At 33.1% G+C, this 23198-nt stretch overlaps 1 protein-coding gene across 2 annotated transcripts in view; it reads right to left on the minus strand.

The window, feature by feature from the left end:
- Positions 1-14546: 14546 nt before the first annotated feature.
- LOC127712069 (protein KIAA0100-like) overlaps positions 14547-23198 on the minus strand; it is a 125046-nt gene continuing 116394 nt past the window's right edge. For both annotated transcript variants that reach the window (XM_052218263.1, XM_052218262.1), the window contains 3 exons: positions 21984-22124; positions 19690-19800; positions 14547-19172 (listed from right to left, as the gene is read on the minus strand). In XM_052218263.1, the coding sequence (XP_052074223.1) occupies positions 19116-19172; positions 19690-19800; positions 21984-22124 (309 nt within the window). In that variant the 3' untranslated portion in view covers positions 14547-19115. The remainder of the gene's footprint in view (positions 19173-19689; positions 19801-21983; positions 22125-23198) is intronic.

The following is a 23198-nucleotide window of genomic DNA, read 5'->3' on the forward strand; positions in this document are numbered from 1 at the left end:
GTTCTGTCAAAATCATTTCAATACCATTCTCAAACATGCTTCTTCATTGTTCACTTCAGTGACGTAGGAATTTTTGAATTGTGCAAATGTTAATTTCTTACTATCATTAAATGTCTTTTTAATGAAAAATTTTTGATAGATCAATGATATTAGGTATACTGTAATCTTAGAAATGTCGGATTTAATGCAGAAAATGAGAAATCACCTACCAGTCTTGCTCCAAAAAGTTTTTGAATTTTCACATGTTCAAATGTTCAGCTTTTGAGAGATTGCTTTAATACCTGAGGCCCTTTTTAGCTCACCTGGCCCAAATGGCCAAGAGAGTTTTTAAAGGCAGTGCTTTAATGCCTTTCTAGTTGCCGGGTTAATGCTTCCTTCCGCGATATCCAACTTATCTACGTGGGGGGTCATTAGGCTCCAAATAGATCCGGAAATGTTGAATTCTCTCCTCTTCTTATTGCGATATAAAATGTTTTTTGTTTCATTTCATTTACATTGGGAAATAGAGAAACGATCATTGTGTTTTGTTAGTTTTAAAAACTTTTGATATATTAGTATTTTGCATTATAAGCAGTCAACCGATTGACAAACTAGAATTATTTGAATTCCGTGTGGAAAGAGCTCGGGTTAATTTCGAGTGTTATCTGCAATCTAGATGTTTATAAATCATTTCAGTCGTTGATATAATAATTAAAGGTCGACTGAACATGAATTATATTATACAATTTAAAGCGCATTTCTGTTTATGCACGTGAACCCGTCTAACGTTATTGTAATTTCGCAGTTATATAAAGTAGCAAATTATCGTTCCTGAATAGGTGGCGCCGTGGTAGCGGATCCTGTTCCTCTACTTCCGGTTTCTGCACTGTGCAACTATTTCAGTTATATTTTTAATTAACGATGCCAAGTACTTGTTGTTGTGTACCTGGATGTCATTTAAGAGGAGGACATGCATTTCCAAATGACTTAAAAAGAAGGAAAAGTTGGATCAACGCCATGGCCCATACGCAGATTGGACGAGAACACGATGATATCGTGGAGTCCATCTCAATCAGCTGTTGTTTGCAAGGCACGTTTTACTGAAAAAGACTACGTGCAGGAAACTATTCATGGTAAAACTCTATTTTCTTTGTGAAATATATAGTTATATATGTAGTCGCCATGCGAATAAACCAAAGTCTGTTTACAACCGCAATTATCGTTTTAGAATAAAAGGGGGTGGGTAATTCAAGACGTCATAATTTTTTGGATTACGATTCAATGTGATCTGTTTGAGATTTTTTGGTGATTGCTACAATTATAATGATTTCTTACAAGAGGTATATCATACTGAGAATTATTTTAGCAGTAATTATGCTAATGTAGTAATGACAGGAATGCATAAGCTATGCCTCATAGACTTTCTTGAAAAATATCAATGACAATGTTAACAGGAACAAAACAATGACATGCTCTCATCTATATTATAGTTATTTAGGTACAAACAATGTACGTTTGTTGCATAAGTCGCTCATTGTTTGTCCTTTGGATTTACATAACATACATTGAATCAGGCAAACATAGTTTTATCCAGATTGTAATGAATAAATCTAGTTAATATTTCGCCAGGTAGTACAAAGTGGTATCGGGTCCGTTCGCGCCCAATACACGTTCGCACCCTACACGTTCGCACCCCACACATTGGCCCCCTGGGTCCGTTTGCACCTTTTTTACATCGCGATGACCTTGAGGTCATGTTGATGTATTGCTATCGCCTAGATTTCCATTATGTAAATTAGTTTTGGGTTTGTAACCGATCTATAAACATGATAAATATGCGCACATAAACGAATGCAAAATAACATTCCTTATCGTTTGATATAAATACATCTCTTCAATGAATACTGATAAAAATATTTTTGTTTACAACATAAATTAATAATATGAAAATGTTTTGTAGTTAGATATATATATATATAAGTAAAAAATCATTGATAATATCAATGCACACGTACCGAAAAATTGTGTTAAAGCATGCGGAAGAATATCTCAAAGAACGTTTTGAAGGACCGGTAACTCTGTAATTGTTTTTGCGGGAAAATATGAATGCCTACTGGGATCCAATCTTAGAAAAATCGAATTTTTACAGAAAAGTGTCCACCATGCACTTGCATTGCACTATTATTAGAATAGTAGAATAGAATGATATACAAATGGATGCAAATCATATATGTATGTTACTGTTATTTTAATATAATATATAACAACAAATCAGTGTATACTGATTTGTATCACTACAATATAATACATGTAGTTATTACGGTGAAGTTGAATTTCCTGTCATTTATTCATCATCCACGCATGAACTTGTCTCAGAAAAAAATATATATCTGTACATTAACCTCAGTTTCAGGTAAAGAGATATGTTGTTTTTTTTTCTGAGACAAGTGCTTTTGACCATCCTCAAGAACTTGTGGTCATCCGATGTTCAGTACTTCAGTACTTTGATTTTTTATTCAAAAACCCGATGAATTATAAGATGTTTTTTAAGATGTTTATCTCAAAATAAAGAAAAATTCAGCAATTTTTAAATTTTTTAAATGAAATATTGTTTTAAATTGATTTGATGATTAATTATTATATGTTAATTATGTATGATTACTGTTAATTATGTATGGTGTTTACACAGCTAAACTTGATGTAAATTCTGCATGTAGTTATATTAGCATGTATTTAACTTGGTATGAGTAAAAACAATTAAGATTCAAAATGTTATTGTTGTTGAGTTTAAAGCGGTTTGGTTTCTTAACATTAAAATAATATTCAACACAAAAAACCTTTTTAGAAAGTCACTTTATTTTGAAACAATGAAAAAAAAATAAATATAGCAATACACTTTCCAAAACACGATTAAAAAGATATTCAACACAAAAAACGTCACTTTATTTGGCATGTTTTGAAACAATGAAAAAAAACTTATTTATAGCAATACAATAACCAAAACACGATTAAAAAATTATTCAACACAAAAAATCGTTTTTAGAAAGTCACTTCATTTTAAAACAATGAACAAAAAAAATATTTATAGCAATACACTAACCAAAATACGATTGAAAAATTATTTAAGACAAAATCAATAAAAAGGGTGCGAACGTGTAGGGTGCGAACGGACCCGGGGTGCGAACGTGAATGGGCGCGAACGGACCCGGATTCGTACAAAGTATACATTGCTAATGGAAGTTCATTTAATTATAAAAAAACTAATGTTTTATAACCTTTTTCAGGGCGCAAACCCACCATACAGAGACTTAAGTCTACTGCCATTCCCAGCCTATTTTCCTGGACCAAGCAAGAGACTGAATCGTCCGCAAAAAGAAAAATCAGGGCAGTTTCCTGTGAAAACAAAAGAACTAAACTTGATGAATATTGTAGTAGAAATCTAGAGGAAAGTTTTGATTGTAAAGTTGGTTTTCCTGAAGAAGTCATTCATACTGCAGATAGGATTTATGACTGTCCACCACCAACTGCCGAGCTAATGTTGAGCTTCACAGATGGAATTACGCAAACACCATCAATGCCTATGTTTTCAGCAGAGAATTTTGAAATGAAGACACGTGACACAGCCATGCATTTTTATACCAGTTTAGAGTTGTATACTAAATTTTTATTTGTTTTGACCACACTTGGTCCAGCAGCACATTGTTTGAGATACATATATTTTCAAATTGATAGGGTGTCAGTTGAAAATCAGTTTCTTTATGACTTTGATGAAATTGAGGCATCATACAACCAACTTTGAATTGTCTAGATTCTAGATTGAATCTAGTGTTAAGAATATTGTGAATACATGGATTGTTTTTATGTCTAAACAGTGGTGTGAGGCTAACACTTGGCCATCTAGTGGTTTAGTCAGGTATTTTTCACCATCCAACTTCAAATTAAAGTTTCCTACGACTTGGATTATTATTGACAGCACAGAATATCACGTGATATTACCTAAAGCTCCTAGAGCTCAGGCAACCTTTTCAACAAATAAAAACAGAAACACTGAAAATTCTTGAATGTTCGACACCTGGTGGTTTAGTCAACTATGTCTCTATGTCACATAGAGCGAATTATTGGACTTGGCAAAACATACAAAATTCTAATAAATCCTATGAATGGAACTGAAACAAAACTTTCATCTGAAATAACATTTAGTTGTTTTATGTTGTGTAATTTTAGAACTTGTATTGTGCCAAAGGATGCATAAATAAAAGTGACGCAATGAATTTTGTTCTGATATATATATATTTACAATTACATGCACATGTAAATTGTAATGCATATAAAAATAAGGAGATGTGGTATGATATTCAGTGAGTTTATCAAACTAAAGTGCATAAGAAATGGGTTTAAGCAGTTACAGGTGTTACTGTCACCGTACAATCTCCAACAATGAGAAAAACTCGTACCCTGTAAAAAATTTCAGAGATCTTACAACCAAGTTTTGTTGTCTCACCTTGACTTTGGTGAATTTTTTATATCTGTTGATGTAAATATAAAAAAGAAGATGTGGTATGATTGCCAATGAGACAACTCTCCACACATGCACAAGAGACCAAATGACACAGAAATTAACAGCTATAGGTCACAGTATGGCCTTCAACAATGAGCAAAGCCCATACCGCACAGTCAGCTATAAAAGGCCCAGAAATGACAATGTAAAACAATTCAAACAAGAAAACTAACGGCCTATTTTATGTAAAAAAATGAACGAATATAACAAATATGCAACACATAAACAAACGACAACCACTGAATTACACTTTTATAGGCTCCTGACTTGGGACAGGCACATACATGTACATACAGAATGTGGCGGGCTTAAACATGTTAGCGGGATCCCAACCCTCCCCCTAACCTGGGACAGTGGTGTAACAGTACAATATAAGAAAGAACTATAAAAATCAGTTGAAAGAGGCTAAACTCATCAGATGGATAAATACAAATACAAGTGGACGTGGTCGGGTAGTTGTACATCCAAACAACAAAAAGACACTAAGTACAGATCTGAGAGTACTCGCAGTTTCTGACAGCTAGTTCAAAGCCACTAACAACTGATAAAAAAATCTTGCATCTAAGACTAAATTATCAATCCGTAAGCTCCCTTTAGAATTTTATAAATTTTAGATTTTACATTTCTGAGTTATGGGGTTTTATTCATTAAAAAAGGGGGGATTTTCCAGTTTTTGATCAACAACTCAAAAATGCTTTAAGCAGTTCACATGAAACTTTGGTGAATTATTTATAGCTATTGATGTAATCTCCCTATTGATTTTCATAAATTTCAAATATGACATTGAGAAGAAATTGAACTTTATTTGTTTATAGTCTGGCAACAGATTTATTAAGTATTGCACAACAGCACAGTGTATTGCACAACAGCAAGAAATCTTTAATTGAATATAAATTCAATTCATATAACCGATTTCAAGTTCATTGACTACATTTATTCAGAAACTATAATATGTCAAATATTTAATGACAATCCAAATTCAGACCTGTATCAAGCTTGAATATTGTGTCCATTTTTGCCCCAGCTGTTCAGGGTAGTACCTCTGCGGGTGTATCCAGCTGCGCTCAGCGAATCAGTTTATTTCTTAATTAAGAACTCCTTTTTTCATTCATAAATTACTTTATGCTTGGAAATATAATTTTGCTTGGAGTTGAAAGAGTTGACCTGTTGCAATGTACATTTACTTTACATAGTTCTATGGTATCAAATCAAAAGTTTATATAAAGAAAGAAGTCAAAGGTTTCCCATCATAGTTTAGTTACATACATTTTTTTTGTACCTGAGGTTGCTGAATATAGATCATTATATAAATAAGGAGATGTGTTATGATTGCCAATGAAAAAACTAAGGATTTTCTTATCCAAGGAATAGATCACCTTAGCCATATTTGGCACTACTTTTTGGAATTTTGGGTCCTCAATGCTCTTCAACTTTGTACTTGTTTGGCTTTGTTACTATTTTGATCTGAACGTCACTGATGAGTCTTATGTAGACGAAACACACGTCTGGCGTATTAAATTATAATCCTGGTACCTTTGATAACTAATTTGACTATAAACATAGATAAAAAAAGGTACAAACTGGACATAATGCACTAGTTCATAAACAAGTGAGAACAATCGCCTTCATATAGTGCTCAGAATATGACATTCATAAAACTTGTTCAATATCATTAGAGAACTCTAAATCTTAAATACTGAAAGCCACCTCTGATAAGTACACTGTACTATGCAAGATAATGATATAACTGGACTTAAAATACACACAACCTGTAATTAACTGCCTTTACAGCGCTTTCGTGCTTTGATTCTCATCACTTGTTGTCCGTTAACATTCACAGAAATCTTCTCCTCTGAAAATTTAACCAACTTGGACACATGTGGCACCTGTCGTGTTGCATGTGTACATGGTGTTAGTAATTCTAATTCAGTAGGTCACATTCGAGGAAAAGAGGACTGGATTGTGGTTACCGGTACAAAAAAAGACACTGTAACCAGAAAAATTGTCAGCAATAAAAAATCAACAAAAAAGATATGTTAGTTATAAATTATATTCTAGTCTACAATGTTGAAGCATGTCCGTTGTTGAAGATGCGCCTAAACCTAGTTTATGACTTGTTTGGACTTAGGGGCCATTTTATTCATGCTTAACAAGAATCCAACATCACATTTTAATTATATTCATATATTCACTATATTTTATTAGGGTCCTGTCGACTACTTGGCAGGTGTCCTATATTAATCACTCACCCTGTCAGCATTTCTATAATGTTGTACTATAAATCAAGATTGTATCAACCAATTTAGAAAAATTTTATGCACAGTGTTATTACCTATAAAACTGCTATTTCAAAGTGATTGAAGGTGCCAATGAAGGTGCCAAGTATTAAAATTAAAATTGGTATAAAATTATTTTTATGCCCCCGCCATAGCGGAGGGGGCATTAAGTTTTACCCTTGTCCGTCTGTACGTACGTCCGTACGTCCCAAAACTGGTTTCCGTTCTCTGACCTGAGTTTGCCTCAACCAAATGTTATGAAACTTATACACAATGCTTATTACCACAAAATATAGATCAAGTTTGAATTTTGGTGGCATCACTTTAACCGTTCAAAGAGTTATGCCCCTTTATAAATGGAAAAATTGCAAAATTTTTAGTTTCCGTTCTCTAACTTAAATTTGCCTCAACCAAATATTATGAAACTTATACACAAAGCTTATTACCACAAAACACAGATCAAGATTGAATTTTGGTAGCGTCACTCTAACTGTTCTAGAGTTATGCCCCTGGCCTTCATAAATGGAAAAATTGGAAAATTTTTAGTTTCCGTTCTCTAACTTAAGTTTGCCTCAACCAAATGATATGAAACATATACACAATGCTTATTACCACGAAATACAGATAAAGTTTGAATTTTGGTAGCATCACTCTAACAGTTCTAGAGTTATGCCCTTTATAAATGGAAAAATTACAAAATTTTTAGTTTCCGTTCTGTAACTTAAGTTTGCCTCAACCAAATGTTATGAAACTTATACACAATGCTTATTACCACAAAACACAGATCAGTTTTGAATTTTTGTGTCGTCACTTTAACCGTTCTAGAGTTATGCCCCTTTATAAATGGAAAAATTGCAAAATTTTTAGTTTCCATTCTCTAACTTAAGTTTGCCGCAACCAAATGCTATGAAACTTATACAATGCTTATTACCACAAAATACAGATCAAGATTGAATTTTGGTGGTGTCACTTTAACCGTTCTAGAGTTATGCCCCTTTATAAATGAAAAAATTGCAAAATTTTTAGTTTCCGTTCTCTAACTTAACATCTTAACCAAATGTTATGAAACTTATACACAATGCTTATTACCACAAAACACAGATCAAGTTTGAATTTTGGTGTCGTCACTATAACCATTCTAGAGTTATGCCCCTTTATAAATGGAAAAATTGCAAAATATTTAATTTCCATTCTCTAACTTAAGTTTGTCTCAACCAAATGTTATGAAACTTATACACAATGCTTATTACCACAAAATAAAGATCAAGTACAAATTTGGGTAGTGTCATTTTTATCGTTCTTGAGTTATATTCCTTTATAATGATGTATGCAAGCGGGGACATCATCTGTGTCCATGGGGACACATTCTCCATTTATTTGTAAGAAGATCACAAATTTTGAAAAACATTTTTTTATGTTAGAATTTCAACAAAATTACTCTAAATGTATAATTATTCCAAATTGTTTCTTTATGTAAAATAAGGGTTAAAAATGAAAAAATCACGAGTTTTAATAAACATCTTTCTTTGTTAGAATTTTAACAAAAAATAATACTTGGGTATATTATCGCTATTTTGCGTATTTTTCCTTTGATTTATTTAGTGATCAATTTTCATATCATGCTTCTCGCTTGCGATTGAAAATTATCGTCAGAAACTTTGGGCACATGTGATGTTGTCAATATAAACAACAACGACGTCGTAGACAAAAAAGCGATAAACAGATTATCAATGGTCTTTCAAACTCGAGGATGTGTTTCAGCCACATCTCATCTATAAGGGCTGTCGCCTTTCGATGAGATTGTAGCCGAGTAACACCCTCTCATTTGAAAAACCATTGATAATCTATAAATATATATACATTTCAAAATGTTACCTAGTGTCAAAATTGTGGTAAAAACTTAGTTTTATTTCAAATGATAAATTTTGAGAAACATGTTTTTGCTAGAATTTCAATAAAAATCAATATGCAAGTATAATTTGTTATTCCAAAATGATTCCCTGTGTAAAAAAAATTTGGTTGCCCACCAAAATACATAGTGTTTGGATATTAACAAAACTTATCAAGCACACATCCTGAGTTAATTGCTGGAGTCAATATGTATGAAAATTGATAACCTCTGAACATTACCATAATTGCTTTGCATGCTACAGTCTCAAACCAAACATGTGCAAACTGGGTCCTTCCTGACATGTAAGTTTTGTAACTCTATTAATATTTTTCAGATATGGCAACTGGAGGACAGTTACTATGTGATATTTGTAATCAACAAGATATAACCGCTGATGCAGTTAAATATTGCCCAGAATGTGAGGAAAATCTTTGTCCGAAATGCACAGGTCATCATAAAGTTGCAAAATTAAGTAGAAAACATGAGACTGTTGCACTTGAAAATGTAGGAAAGTTGCCAAAATTTGTTACGGGAATCTCAAGCAATTGCAACGACCATGATGAAAAAATTGAATATTTCTGTAACACACATAGCACATGTTGTTGTGTAGAATGTCTTCAAGATACACATAAAAAGTGTCATTATTTAACCCCAATTCAAAAAGTTATCAACACATTGTCAGACTTGCTGCATAATATAGACAACATTTTAGAAGACAGACGTAAAAATATTGAAGCAGTACAAGAACAAGAGGCTCAGTTTGAAATAGCTATACAGTGTGTTAGAGATGCTGCAAATGAATATCTAGATAATCTCGAAACTGCCTTAAGGAACACAATGCAGCAATCCTTCAACCAAAAGAAAACAGAGATAGAAAATTTGGTAAAAGATTTGGAGGAACGAAAAAAGAAAATAACTGAAATGAAAGAAAATGTTGACCTGATCAAAAGTATTGCATCAGATTTTCAATCTTTTATTGCCATTCATCAAACATCAGATGAAGTTCATAAGGAAGAAGAGGAATTAATGCACGTAGTCAAGGATGATAAACTTAAATCAGTAGAGATAACAATGATTCCAACAGAGTTTGATTTATTAACAGATCATTTTGATTCAATTTGGAAAGTTCAAATAAAATCAAGTCTTTGCAAGATCTCAATGAAGAATAGCAAAGTTCAAGAAGCACAGCTCAGTTGTGCATCCCTTGTTCCAATAAATGTCGAAAATTTAAAACTTAAAAAGACTGAAGAATTCTCCCTGGATGAAGTCATACAGGATTTCAATACCAATAAAATGGCTCCACAATCCAGCCATATTCGTGCTCTTGTAAAAAATAGACGCCGACCATTTTTGGTGAGAGATTGCATTTCAGAAAATGCAAATATGCTTATTTTAGATAGCGAATTTCGCATGGTTTTCTGTCTTACAAATGATGCCATTCATGTTAGACAAGTTAATGTCTGTCCCTTAAGTTTTGTCCCTGGAGGAATCATTAGCTTGAGTTCTTCCCTTGCAATTATATCAGAGCAGAAGGGGAAACACTTTCATTTCATAAACATAAAAGATGCTGAGATTTGGAAGACCGTGGAATGTGAAACTGTTATGATGTCAGTATCTTACAAAACTCCACATTTGTTTGTACAGAATGGTTCTGGTGGCTTTTCTCTAGTTAACAAGAAAGGCCAAGTGTTATCGGAGACTAAAATGTTGTTCATAGATGAAGAGATTCACCAATCTGCATGTTTTCAAGATATATTCTGCTTTGTTTCATATGATGCTATTCGTTGTTGTGGAATGGCCGGAAATCAGTTGTGGCAATTTCAGCATGGAAAACTGCTACCAAAAGCGCTGACAACAGATGGTGATAACGTAATATTTGCTGTTTCATATAATGGAAGTATGTATGCTATTTCAGCTAATGGCAAATCGTTCAGCATTTTGGTTGAGCCTAACAAGAATTTACTCCAAGCCTCTGCTGTTCATTATGACAAAAATGGAAAGAAACTTCTTGTTTCAACTGAGAAGGGGACAGTTTTTCTTTATGACGTTTATTTTCAATAAATTTTAAATTCATAATAGTCTATCATTTCAAAATCTTAAGCCTTATAGTAGGTGAATTCATTATTCATGCACAGAAGGGAAAATGATGTCAGGGAATTGATGATGTATCCTATATTTATATATAAGAATTGAATCATGGTTTTTGAAAATTTTACCCAGCAGGCATTAGATTATGAAACAGTTAATCCTGTTGTTATATGGAAGCAAAGATATATATAAGGAAACTGCAAATATCAATGAATAAAAACAGTCGTTGGGTTTACTTCAATAAGACAGCAACCAAACAGAAAAGAAAAAAAGAAAAGACCAAAAGGGCAACATATACAGTCATCAAATCAGACAGATGTCTCACAAGCTCAAAATTGACACAGGTATATAAATATGACATAGTTTAACAAAAACTGTCAAATATCTGTCATCAGCATCGCATTCTCCAGATGATAAACAAAGTATTAAGACATCACATGATAAGAAAATCATTTCCCGACTGAACAATCACATGAATATGTGATGGGGCTAAACCAATTTTTGAAGTTTATTCATTGTGCACCAATTATTTTCATTTTAGTGTACGAATTATTTTTTGGAGTTTCTGTTACCAAGGAATCCCTTTCCCCTAAACCCCTAATCAGAATTTGATGAAAATTCTGAAAATCTTGATCATATACAGCATATCATATATATCTAACATGTCTAATGTCATTGTGCACCTATTTGGTTTCTTGGTCTAATTTATATTTTGGTTTCCATTATCAATACATTGCGTTGGTGTATCATTTTGAAGATTTGCTGGCATACTTCTAGTTTCTCTTTTAGAGTTCTTCTAGATCTTCCACTGTTTTTTCATACCCAACAGATATTATATGACATATATTTATTAAACAGTAACTGGAAAAATGCATTTGAAAATGTATTTCTTTTACAAAAGTTATATTCCCTTAAACACAGCCTTTTACCACTTCATTATAATAGATTAAAACAACTAAACTTGAGTGTGTACAAAAAAAAGTTTGTTTGTTTGGTGAACCATGAAATCAATATTACCTTTTTTGTTTCCCCTGTGACTAAAATCACAGTATGCGATACATAGGGATTATTTTCTGGGGTCAGCATTAACTATTGTATAAAGCCTTTATATTTCAGAAGGTAGAAAAAGAGAGGTGAAAGATACCAAAGGGACATTCAAACACATAAGTCGAAAATAAACTCAAGAGCCTGTGTCGCTCACCTGTATTTACTGATGCTTTGGAAATCATGTAAAATAAGGTTAAAATCATAATTAATAGTATTAGATATTAGATATTATAATGATATCTAAGATAATAACAAAAAACTGCAAAATTTTTGTAAAATTACTAACTCAGGGGTAGCAACCCAACAACGGGTTGTCGGATTTGTCTGAAAATTTCAGGGCAGATAAATCTAAATCTGATGAACATTTTTGCCACCTGTCAGATTTGCTCTAAATGCTTTAGTTTCAGAGATATAAACCAAAAACTGCATTTTAACCTTATGTTCTATTTTTAACCAAGTCCGCCATGATGGTTGGAAAGCGGGGTCATCGGACAAATTTTTTAAACTAGATACCCTAATAATGATTATGGCCAAGTATGGTTAAATTTGTCTCAGTAGTTTCAGAGAAGAAGATTTTTGTAAAAGATTACAAAAATTTACGAAAAATTGTTAAAAATTGACTATTAAGGGCAATAACTCCTAAAGGGGTCGACTGACAATTTTGGTCATGACAACTTATTTGTAGATCTTACTTTGCTGAACATTATTGCTGTTTACAGTTTATCTCTATCTATAATAATATTCAAGATAATAACCAAAAACTGCAAAATTTCCTTAAAATTACCAATTCAGGGGCAGCAACCCAACAACAGGTTGTCAGATTTGTCTGAAAATTTCAGGGCAGATAGATCTTGACCTGATTATCAGTTTTACTCCATGTCAGATTTACTCTAAATGCTTTGGTTTCAGAGATATAAGCCAAAATCTACATTTTACCCCTATGTTCTATTTTTAGCCATGGCGGCCATCTTGGTTGGTTGGCGGGGTCATCGGACACAATTTTTAAACTACATACCCTAATGATGATTGTGGCCAAGTTTGGTTAAATTTGGCCCAGTGGTTTCAGAGGAGAAGATTTTTGTAAAAAGCTAACAACGACGGACGACGGACGCCAAGTGATGAGAAAAGCTTACTTGGCCCTTTGGGCCAGGTGAGCTAAAAAATAAAAGACCAACAGACAAACAATTGTACACACAACACACCATAGAAAACTAAAGACTGACCAACACGAACCCCACCAAAAACTGGGGGTGATCTCAGGTGCTCCAGAGGGGTAAGCAGATCCTATTCCACATGTGGCACCCATTGTGTTGCTCTTATTTTAATAGAAGACCTGGGTGCTTCATACCTTGTCTGCAGATACCTATGTTACAAAGTTAACGTCTGTCATATGTCCATTGTCCTTGACATCATTTTCATGGTTCAGCAACTGATTGAAAAAAAAAATAGTGTTTTGGTCATGTGAATTTCTCACCTATTATGAGTGATGTAGAATAACTATATTTGGTATATGGGTTCCTTGCAAAGTCTACATGTCCGTCAGACAGGATCCACCTGACCTCTACCTCATTTCATGGTTCGGTGATCAAGGTTAAAGTTACATGATTAGGTCCTCTTCTCAGATACTAAAGCAGTAGGTCAACTATATGTGGTGTATGGAATGATTGCAAGGGGTACATGTCAGTCTGGCAGGTTTTATCTGACCTTATCTCAATTTCATGGTTCATTCGTCAATGTTAAGTTTTTGTGTTTTGGTCTGTTGTTCAAATACTAATAGCAATAGGTCAGCTATATTTAATGTATGGAAAGTTTGTTAGGGGTACATGTCTTTCTGGCAGGTATCATCTGACCTTGACCTCATTTTCATAGTTTACTGGTTGATGTAAATTTTTTGTATTTTTTTTTCTGTATTTCAATTATCATAAGGAATAGGTCAACTATATTTGGTGCATGGAATGATTGTTAGGGGTACATATCTGTCTGGCAGGTATCATTTGACCTTGACCTCATTTTCATGGTTTACTGGTTGATGTTAAGGTATTGTGTTTTTTTTCTGTTTTTCAATTACTATAAGGAAGAGGTCAACTATATTTGGTGCATGGAATGATTCACCTAACAAGCTTTATGTCATTTGGTCTCTGGTAGAGACTTGTCTCATTGGCAATCATACCCAGCTTCTTATTTTTATAAAACCCAAGTCCACAGAAAGTTCTCTATTCTGTAAACCCCATCCAGACCCTCATACAGATGAACAATGTAATATGATGGCAGCAGCTCACACAGAGCGTAAGTTGAGCAATATAAAATTAAAGTGTAAGGAACACAAGTCTTTATAGGCATAATTTATAGTCAATATTTATTCTATTAGTTCAATATAAACTCTGGATTTGCTCATTGTTGAAGGCCGTACATTGACCTATAGTGGTTAATTTCTGGGGCATTTGGTCTCTTGTGGAGAGTTGTCTCATTGGCAATCATACCACATCTTCTTATTTTTATATTATATAGATACCAGGATTTTAATTGTGTACACCAGACACACGTTTCAGCTAAAAAGACTCATCAGTGATAATTGAATCAAAAAAGTTAAAGTGGCAAAATAGCATGAATAGGAAAGAAAACTGAAAGAAATTTCTGTATATCTGAAGTTAAACACGAAATGAGAGAGAGGCAAATGTACCAGTCCTGGTATAAATAAAGCTGACAATAACAATTTAATTCTTTTATTATCACAGATCAGATTATCATGTTTTCACAATTTTCAAGCACCAACAATGATATATGATGAAACCTGTCTACAGAAAACTCTTTCGAATCTGATTGCTAGTCCCCACTAGACAAATGCCCAGTTTACACAGGATATATTACAAATATTAAAACATAGTATTTGTATGTCAGCATACAAGGGTTTATATATACTGTGGACTCATTATTATTCGTTGGATACCAATCTTCGTGAGTACGGGTGAACGATCAGAATTAATAATTAAAAAATATTCAATGAATGACACATTTTCTTTAAAGTTGCATATGCAGACTTTGACAAAACCACAAAATTAAATATCCACAGAAAAAAGCAAGTTTTCCTCAATCCATGAATATTGATACCCTCGAAAATAAATGAATCTACCCCAACAGGTTTCTGTTCTGACTATAAAATCAAGGTTAAGTTCAGACAGGTTTCACATAAAGTGCAAATATTAAAAAATAAATAACTATGACAATGCACAATAACTCATCATAATAAACTAATCATATCAATGTAATGCAACTAATTAAAAATGAATACAAACATATATCCCACAAAATTTCTATCCCTAATGCAAAACTAGCACTAGTATTGTTGAAAACAATATCTCGTCCAAAGATATATTTTCCTGGTTTCACATGTATTGCACTGCTATATATATATAGTGACCGTTTATAGGGATAAAAAACAAATTATTTGCCCCTTGCTTTTCTAAACAAACCATTTTTCCTCAACTGAAGCACTGTACATTTATTTGTTGCTTTTGTAACAATTTTTTCAAACTTGATATTAGACGGGCTAATCTTAATTGCTAGTAATAATCTCAATTGAACTCGCAATTTGCCTGATAGCTACTATATGTAGTAGTAGTAAATTTCAAACTTTGATGTAGGTACTGTAAATTTCAGAAATTATTGTGATTTTTTTATTGATGCAAAAAATGCGACATTATCAGACTATAAGGTTCACAATAATATTTTCCTTTATGAGGTTTAGAAATCACATTAATTGATTACACATTTTTGCCAGTGGTCAAGAATTCGCAATAACAAATGCACACAATAATTGCTAAATTTAAAGAATCTTCATAAATACTTTTGATCAAATATGTGGCAACACTTTAAAATCATTTAAACTTGAAACATTGATTTCATATTAACAAAGGGATGTGGGGTATTATTTGTCAGTGAGACATCCACAATACCAAATAACATCTAGAAGGCAACATATAGTCTTCACAAATTCTACATACCACTATATAGTTAACTGTTCCCTCAATTTATTATGACATTGCATATTTCGAAAAAATTAATATAACCATAAATATCAAATATTGCACTAATTTCTGCTTACATTTGATTTAATATTTGTACATAAAAAAATAACAATTGCAATAATAATGTAATCCCTCCCCCACAGATAAAAAATATATTCTACAACTTATTGATAACTTTTATCTGAGAATTTTTCAGGTGTATAAAATCATCTTTTAAAACACAAAAATCAGACGATAACAACGGGACAACCAAAAAAGGACAAGTTGAAAAAAAGACAGATGATACCATAGTCAAAAAAGTAAAATGAAGAAAAGACAAATATGTTTTCAAAGCACTACACAGAAATCTAAACTGATTATTTCATGCTCTTATAACATTATTTAATTGCAAGTAAGAATGATGTACTTTTAAAATTGACAAACCATTGTCTAAATATAGTTTCTTAATGCAGCAATCCCACTTGCTTTGGTGATTAGAAAAATAACATGAATATTCATCATTGCAAATATGTTAGAACTTGGGTCTACCTTTATATTAATACATACGTACATAGCAAAAATGAGATAATTCCTGTGAAGTCGACTAGAAAGAGCAAAAACTAGAGGCTCTCAAGAGCCTGTGTCGCTCACCTGACTCTACTTTGGTTTTAGAAATCATGTAAAGATAGATAAAAATCATAACAGATACCCAAATAATGATTGAGGCCAAATTTTGATTAATATTGGTCCCGTTATTTAATAAAATATCCTGGTGGCCATCTTGAACAGTAAATCGGCAACAAAGTAGCAACACTTGGTCAGCACTTCATAAGGAACATTCATGCCATGTTTGGTTTCATTCCATTCAGTGGTACTCTAAAAGAAGACATTTGTATGTATTTCCCATAGGGTCCTATGTTAAACTAAGCCCCCCCCCCCCCTAGCGGCCATCTTGGATGATGGATCGACTGCAAAGTAACAACACTTGGTAAGAAACTCATAAGGAACATTCATGCCATGTTTGGTTCAATTCCATTCAGTGGTTCTCTAAAAGAAGACAATTGCATGTATTTCCCATAGGGTCCTATGTTAAACTAAGTCCCCCGCTGTCGGCCATCTTGGATGATGGATCGGCTGCAAAGTAACAACACTTGGTCAACATCTCATAAGGAACATTCATGCCATGTTTGGTTCCATTCCATTTTTTGGTTCTCTAAAAGAAGACATTTTTATGTATTTCCCAAAGGGTCCTATGTAAAATTAAGTCCCCCGCTGGGGGCCATCTTGGATGATGGATCGACTACAAAGTAACAACACTTGGTCAGCATCTCATAAGGAAGATTCATGCCATGTTTGGTTTCATTCCATTCAGTGGTTCACTAAAAGAAGACATTTGTATGTATTTCCCATAGGGTCCTATGTTCAACTAAGTCCCCCGCTGGCGGCCATCTTGGATGATGGATCGGCTACAAAGTAACAACACTTGGTCAGAACCTCATAAGGAACATTCATGCCATGTTTGGTTTCATTCCATTCAGTGGTTCTCTAAAAGAAGACATTTGTATGTATTTCCCATAGGGTCCTATGTTAAACTAAGTCCCCCGCTGGCGGCCATCTTGGATGATGGACCGACTGCAAAGTAACAACACTTGGTCAGCATGTCATACCGAACATTCATGCCATGTTTGGTTCCATTCCATTCAGTGGTTCTCTAAAAGAAGACATTTTTATGTATTTCCCATAGGGTCCTATGTTAAACTAAGTCCCCCGCTGGCGGCCATCTTGGATGATGGATCGGCTACAAAGTAACAACACTTGGTCAGCACCTCATAAGGAACATTCATGCCATGTTTGGTTTCATTCCATTCAGTGGTTCTCTAAAAGAAGACATTTGTATGTATTTCCCATAGGGTCCTATGTTAAACTAAGTTCCCCGATGGCGGCCATCTTGGATGATGGATCGACTACAAAGTAACAACACATGGTCAACACCTCATAAGGAACATTCATGCCATGTTTGGTTTTATTCCATTCAGTGGTTCTCTAAAAGAAGTCATTTGTATGCATTTCCCATAGGGTCCTATGTTAAACTAAGTCCCCCGCTGGCGGCCATCTTGGATGATGGATCGGCTACAAAGTAACAACACTTGGTGAGCACCTCATAAGGAACATTCATGCCATGTTTGGTTTTATTCCATTCAGTGGTTCTCTAAAAGAAGTCATTTGTATGCATTTCCCATAGGGTCCTATGTTAAACTAAGTCCCCCTCTGGCGGCCATCTTGGATGATGGATGGGCTACAAAGTAACAACACTTGGTCAGCACCTCATAAGGAACATTCATGTCATGTTTGGTTTCATTCCATTCAGTGGTTCTCTAGAAGAAGTTCAAAATGTAAAAAGTTAACGCCGACGACGGACGACGACGGACGACGGACGCCAAGTGATGAGAAAAGCTCACTTGGCCCTTCGGGCCAGGTGAGCTAAAAATGAAATAAATTATCCATGAAAATAAGTTGGTTTATAGTAAAGGTAGGTGACATGTTGTTACAGTAATTATAAATAATTATTAATAATTATAAATAATTTAACTGCAAAAAGTAAGATTGTATATCATTTTAGAAAACATGAAACAGTTTCCATGCCAAAGAAAATTTTCTTAAAATAGGTGATCTGCTACTTTGAAAGGTTTCAATAGTTGGCACCTCTAAAGACAACATAAATGCTAAGTACAGCATTCATGAGATATGCCTTACACCAGGTCATACAAGATATTCATAAATTATGTTTTGAGAACAGTCGTGAAATTTCAATTCATATATTATCTCCAATTAGTGATATTTCACTTTATACATTATCTCCCCTTCGTGATATTTCACTTTATACATTATCTCCCATTAGTGATACTTCACTTTATACATTATCTCCTTTTAGTTAGATTTCACTTAGTGATATTTAATTTTATACATTATCTCCCCTTAGTGATACTTCCCTTTATACATTATCTCCACTTAGTGAGATTTCACTTGATACATTATCTCCCATTAGTGATATTTCACTTTATACATTATCTTCCATTAGTGAGATGTCATAGTAATAAATGAGTATTATTTTAACTTGTAAAAGCAAGTTTCACAGAGAATAATGAGTAGCTAATGACCTCGTAAATATGTAAACTATTTAACTATATATTTGTCTAAACGTAAATGCAAAGAAGCATTTTGTAATCTCATGTTTATATCATATGTTTGTTCTCTTTGCTAACAGTTGTATATTATTTTTCCTGTGATTTCCCAAAAAGAGATTTCTTTCTTGGTTTATCTTGTCCTGCCTAGAAAAGAAATTCATTAAAAGATGAAGTATCTACAAATTCAAAATTGGTTTCTAAATTAAAGCATGGTAGTACATTCAAAGAATTTTAAGAATTTTGAAGCTTAAATTCATCAATGTTCATAGATAAAAAATACAATTCCAAATGAAAGAAGAGATTTATCCTAAATAACAATGAATAATGAAAAATGAAAAAAAACTTTCACATATTTATATTTTCCATATTTAATATAGTTTATTTTCATTTTATAAAAACATCTTCACTTTGCCTCAAAATCGATTGAGCTGTACTATATTTTTTTACATGTCAAATATTCCAAATAAATGGCAAAAGATCTTTTATTAATAATCACCTGTTATATAAACCTAGTTGTCCAGGGAAGCAACTTGGGCAGCCCCACATTTAACAGAATCTCATTTGTCAGGGAAAATGCATATGAGAGAAAGAAAAAAACTCCAAATATAAATAATCATGTTCTATCTATAGATTTTTACATCTTTAAATAATTTTAACTTACCAACAATTTGGCCCCTAATAACATTTTCATTTTGTCTTCTTCCTGTTGTACATCTGTTAGGGGAGTTTCATCCCCTACTCTGGATCTCATGTGTAGTTTCTGTTTTATTGCCTTTCAAAATATAAAATAAATTATTAATGTTTCCCATTCTTTGTATAGATTGGACTATTGGTTTTCTTGTTTGAATTGTTTTACACTAGTCATTTTGAGGCCCTTTATAGCTTGCTGTTCGGTGTCAGCAAAGGCTCCATGTTGAAGACCGTATTTTGACCTATAATGGTTTACTTTTTACACATTTTGACTTGGATGGAGAGTTGTCTCATTAGCACTCATACCACATCTTCTTATTTAAAGCCTGATTTTTCCTTAGAAAAACAACATTTCTTTATATTGATTTTTGGTTGCTCAACGTTCAGTTGCAAATATTTCATGCAAGTTCAAGACGAACAGTTGTGAACTTTTCTGTAAGAATAAATTCGGCACAAAATAAAAACAATAAAGATAGATTGAAACTCAAATAATTACAATAAATCCATTCATTTTGGGACCTCTCAATGAACCATATATTTTGTAACTTGACTTATAGGAATAAAAGGAGGTGTGAGGTACAGGTCATTGAGAAAGCATCCCAACAACGTAAATAACCAAAAGACATCTAGAGGTAAACATACATTCTTCAACAATAAACTGATGTCTTTACCATCTCAAGCTCTAAACCCCCTCCCCCCAAGCTTAATATTTGGTCTGCTTCTCCTTCACCAACAAGATAAAGGAAAACTAATTTAACTGTTAAATGTCTTTTTTTATACAACAATGACAAAGTGTACTCTACAAAAATGCATTAAAACTAGGTTGTTGGTTTTTCTTATAAATTGTTTAACATTTGTCATGCCAGGGCCTTTTATAGCGTAGTCTACATTGTGAGTTCCGCTCATAGTAAGACTGTAAAGTGTCCTTTAGTTGTAAACATCCTAATCAGTTCTTCTCTTGTTGATAGTTGTCTCATTAGAAACCTTATCCAAATAAACTGCTTCGCTGAGCGCAGCTAGATACGCCCGCAGAGGTCCAACCCTGAACAGTTGGGGCAAAAATGGACACAATATTCAAGCTTGATTCATGTCTGAATTTGGATTGTAATTAAATATTTGACATCTTATTGGTTTCTGAATAAATGTAGTCAAAGAACTTGAAATTGGTTATATGAATTGATGAATTTATATTCAATTAAAGATTTCTAGCTGTTGTGCAATACTTAGTAAATCTGTTGTCAGACTATAAACAAATAAAGTTCAATTAATTCTCAATCAATGTCATATTAGAAATTTATGAAAATAAAAAGGGAGCTTACATCAATAGATATAAACAATTCACCAAAGTTTCATGAGAATTGGTGACAGCCTTTTTGAGTTATTGTCCGAAAACTGGAAAATCACTCCTTTTTTTAATGAATAAAACCCCATAACTCAGAAATGTAAAATGTAAAAGTTATAAAATTCTAAATGGAGCTTACATCAATACATTCAAACAATTCACCAAAGTTTCATAAGAATTGCTGAAAGCATTTTTGAGTTTTTGTCCAAAAACTGGAAAATCCCCCCTTTTTTTATGAATAAAACCCTGTAACTCGGAAAAGTAAAATCTAAAATTTATAAAAATCGAAAGGGAGCTCATGTCAATAAATATAAACAATTCAACACAATTTCTTGCAAGTTGGTGAAAGCATTCTTGACTTATTGTCCGAAAACTGGAAAATCCCCCTTTTTTTAATGAAGAAAACCCCATAACTCGGAAACGTAAAATCTTTATTTTATAAAAAACGAAAGGGAGCTCACGTCAATAGATATAAACAATTCACCAAAGTTTTATGCAAATTGGTTGAAGCATTTTTGAGTTAATGTCCGACATGTTGACGACGGACAGACGGACGGACAACGGTATACCATAATACGTCCCGTAAACGGGCGTATAAAAAGTGGTATTAAAAACTCCAACAAACAATTGTCATTTTTTTTCTAGATTTCATGGTTGAGGCAACCATAGATTCAAATGTAAATGCATGACTAAAGACAAGTACAGTATTTACTCGCCTGGGCTCACATTGATGACCATCAGGACAAATACCTTGACCCCTAATGTTTGTGCTTACGGGTTGCTGTCTCATTGACATGTACTTATATATTTTCTTTCATTTGTATTTTGTAAATTTATCCAAGAACTATAGAATAATAAAATATTTTTTAAAGAATCCTTTATATCAAACAAATTGTAACATAAACTACAGACTGTTTTCTTACCTGAGATAGTATAAGTCTTTTACTGTCATTCTTCAGTGCCATTAATATATCAAACCATGTCCATATACGATTGTGATACTCAAATGTCGGCAATATAATACTAAAGTCATGGATATCTTCTATGTTCTTCTCTTTCTCTCCCTAAAACATTGTAATATTAAAGTATAGGTGAAATCAATGTGAATTGATTTGTGTGGAATAATTGAATCATACCAATTCCAATGATCAAGTTGCCTTTCAGGAATGACTTTCATCAATCAAACATCAAGCTGGAGATTAAAAATATGGTAAGCCAAATACAAAATTTTTGGAAGCATCTAAATTGAAAGGGTCATAAAGAAGCCAGTTATAACAGTTTAAGGTTAACTTTGCTTCAGAGTTCTGCAAACTTTATTTTATGTACTCTCATAATTCATGAAACAAAAACAATTTGCTTTCAAAATGAATCCTTTATTAAAATCGTTTCAAGGTTATTTCAGAAACACGTTCATTCTGAAATGAGTCTTTTTTTTTAATTAAGATTAGATCAAATTTTACAATGAATTTTAACATTTCATGACGACTGACTGAGCTGAAGTAAACATCGGTTTTTGTGATTTTGTTTTATATTTTACCATCAAAATTTATTATGGTTTTAACCCAAGTTAAGGCTGGAGTCCCGGGACTGGTCTTGGATCACATAACAAAGTCAGTGTGGCTGCAGAAGGACCAATCAGGGTCTTTTCTGAACATCTGATTACAGTGTCATATCTAGCACATTCCTGTTTCAATATTATAATTGGAATTTCACAGGACTTGTCATTGAACAATTAAGTAATGGATAGTAAGCATAAGGAAAACACAGAACATCATAACTCAAGAAATCCATATTGGATACCTTTATTGAAATTAGCAATGAAAAAAAGATTTATATGCAAAACACTATGGCCACATAACAGGTTATTAACTTTCTGATGATATATAACATAACAAAAAGTAAAATCACAAAAATACCGAACTCCGAGGAAAATTCAATCGGAAAGTCCCTAATCACATGGCAAAATCAAATGACAAAACACATCAAACGAATGGACAACAACTGTCATATTCCTGACTTGGTACAGGCATTTTCAAATGTAGAAAATGGTGGATTGAACCTGGTTTTATAGCGCTAAACCTCTCACTTGTACGACAGTCTCATCAAATTCCGTTATATTTACAACGATGAGTGAACAA

Source organism: Mytilus californianus, unplaced genomic scaffold (assembly GCF_021869535.1).
Source record: "Mytilus californianus isolate M0D057914Y unplaced genomic scaffold, xbMytCali1.0.p SCAF_8, whole genome shotgun sequence".
Lineage (NCBI taxonomy): Eukaryota > Metazoa > Mollusca > Bivalvia > Mytilida > Mytilidae > Mytilus > Mytilus californianus.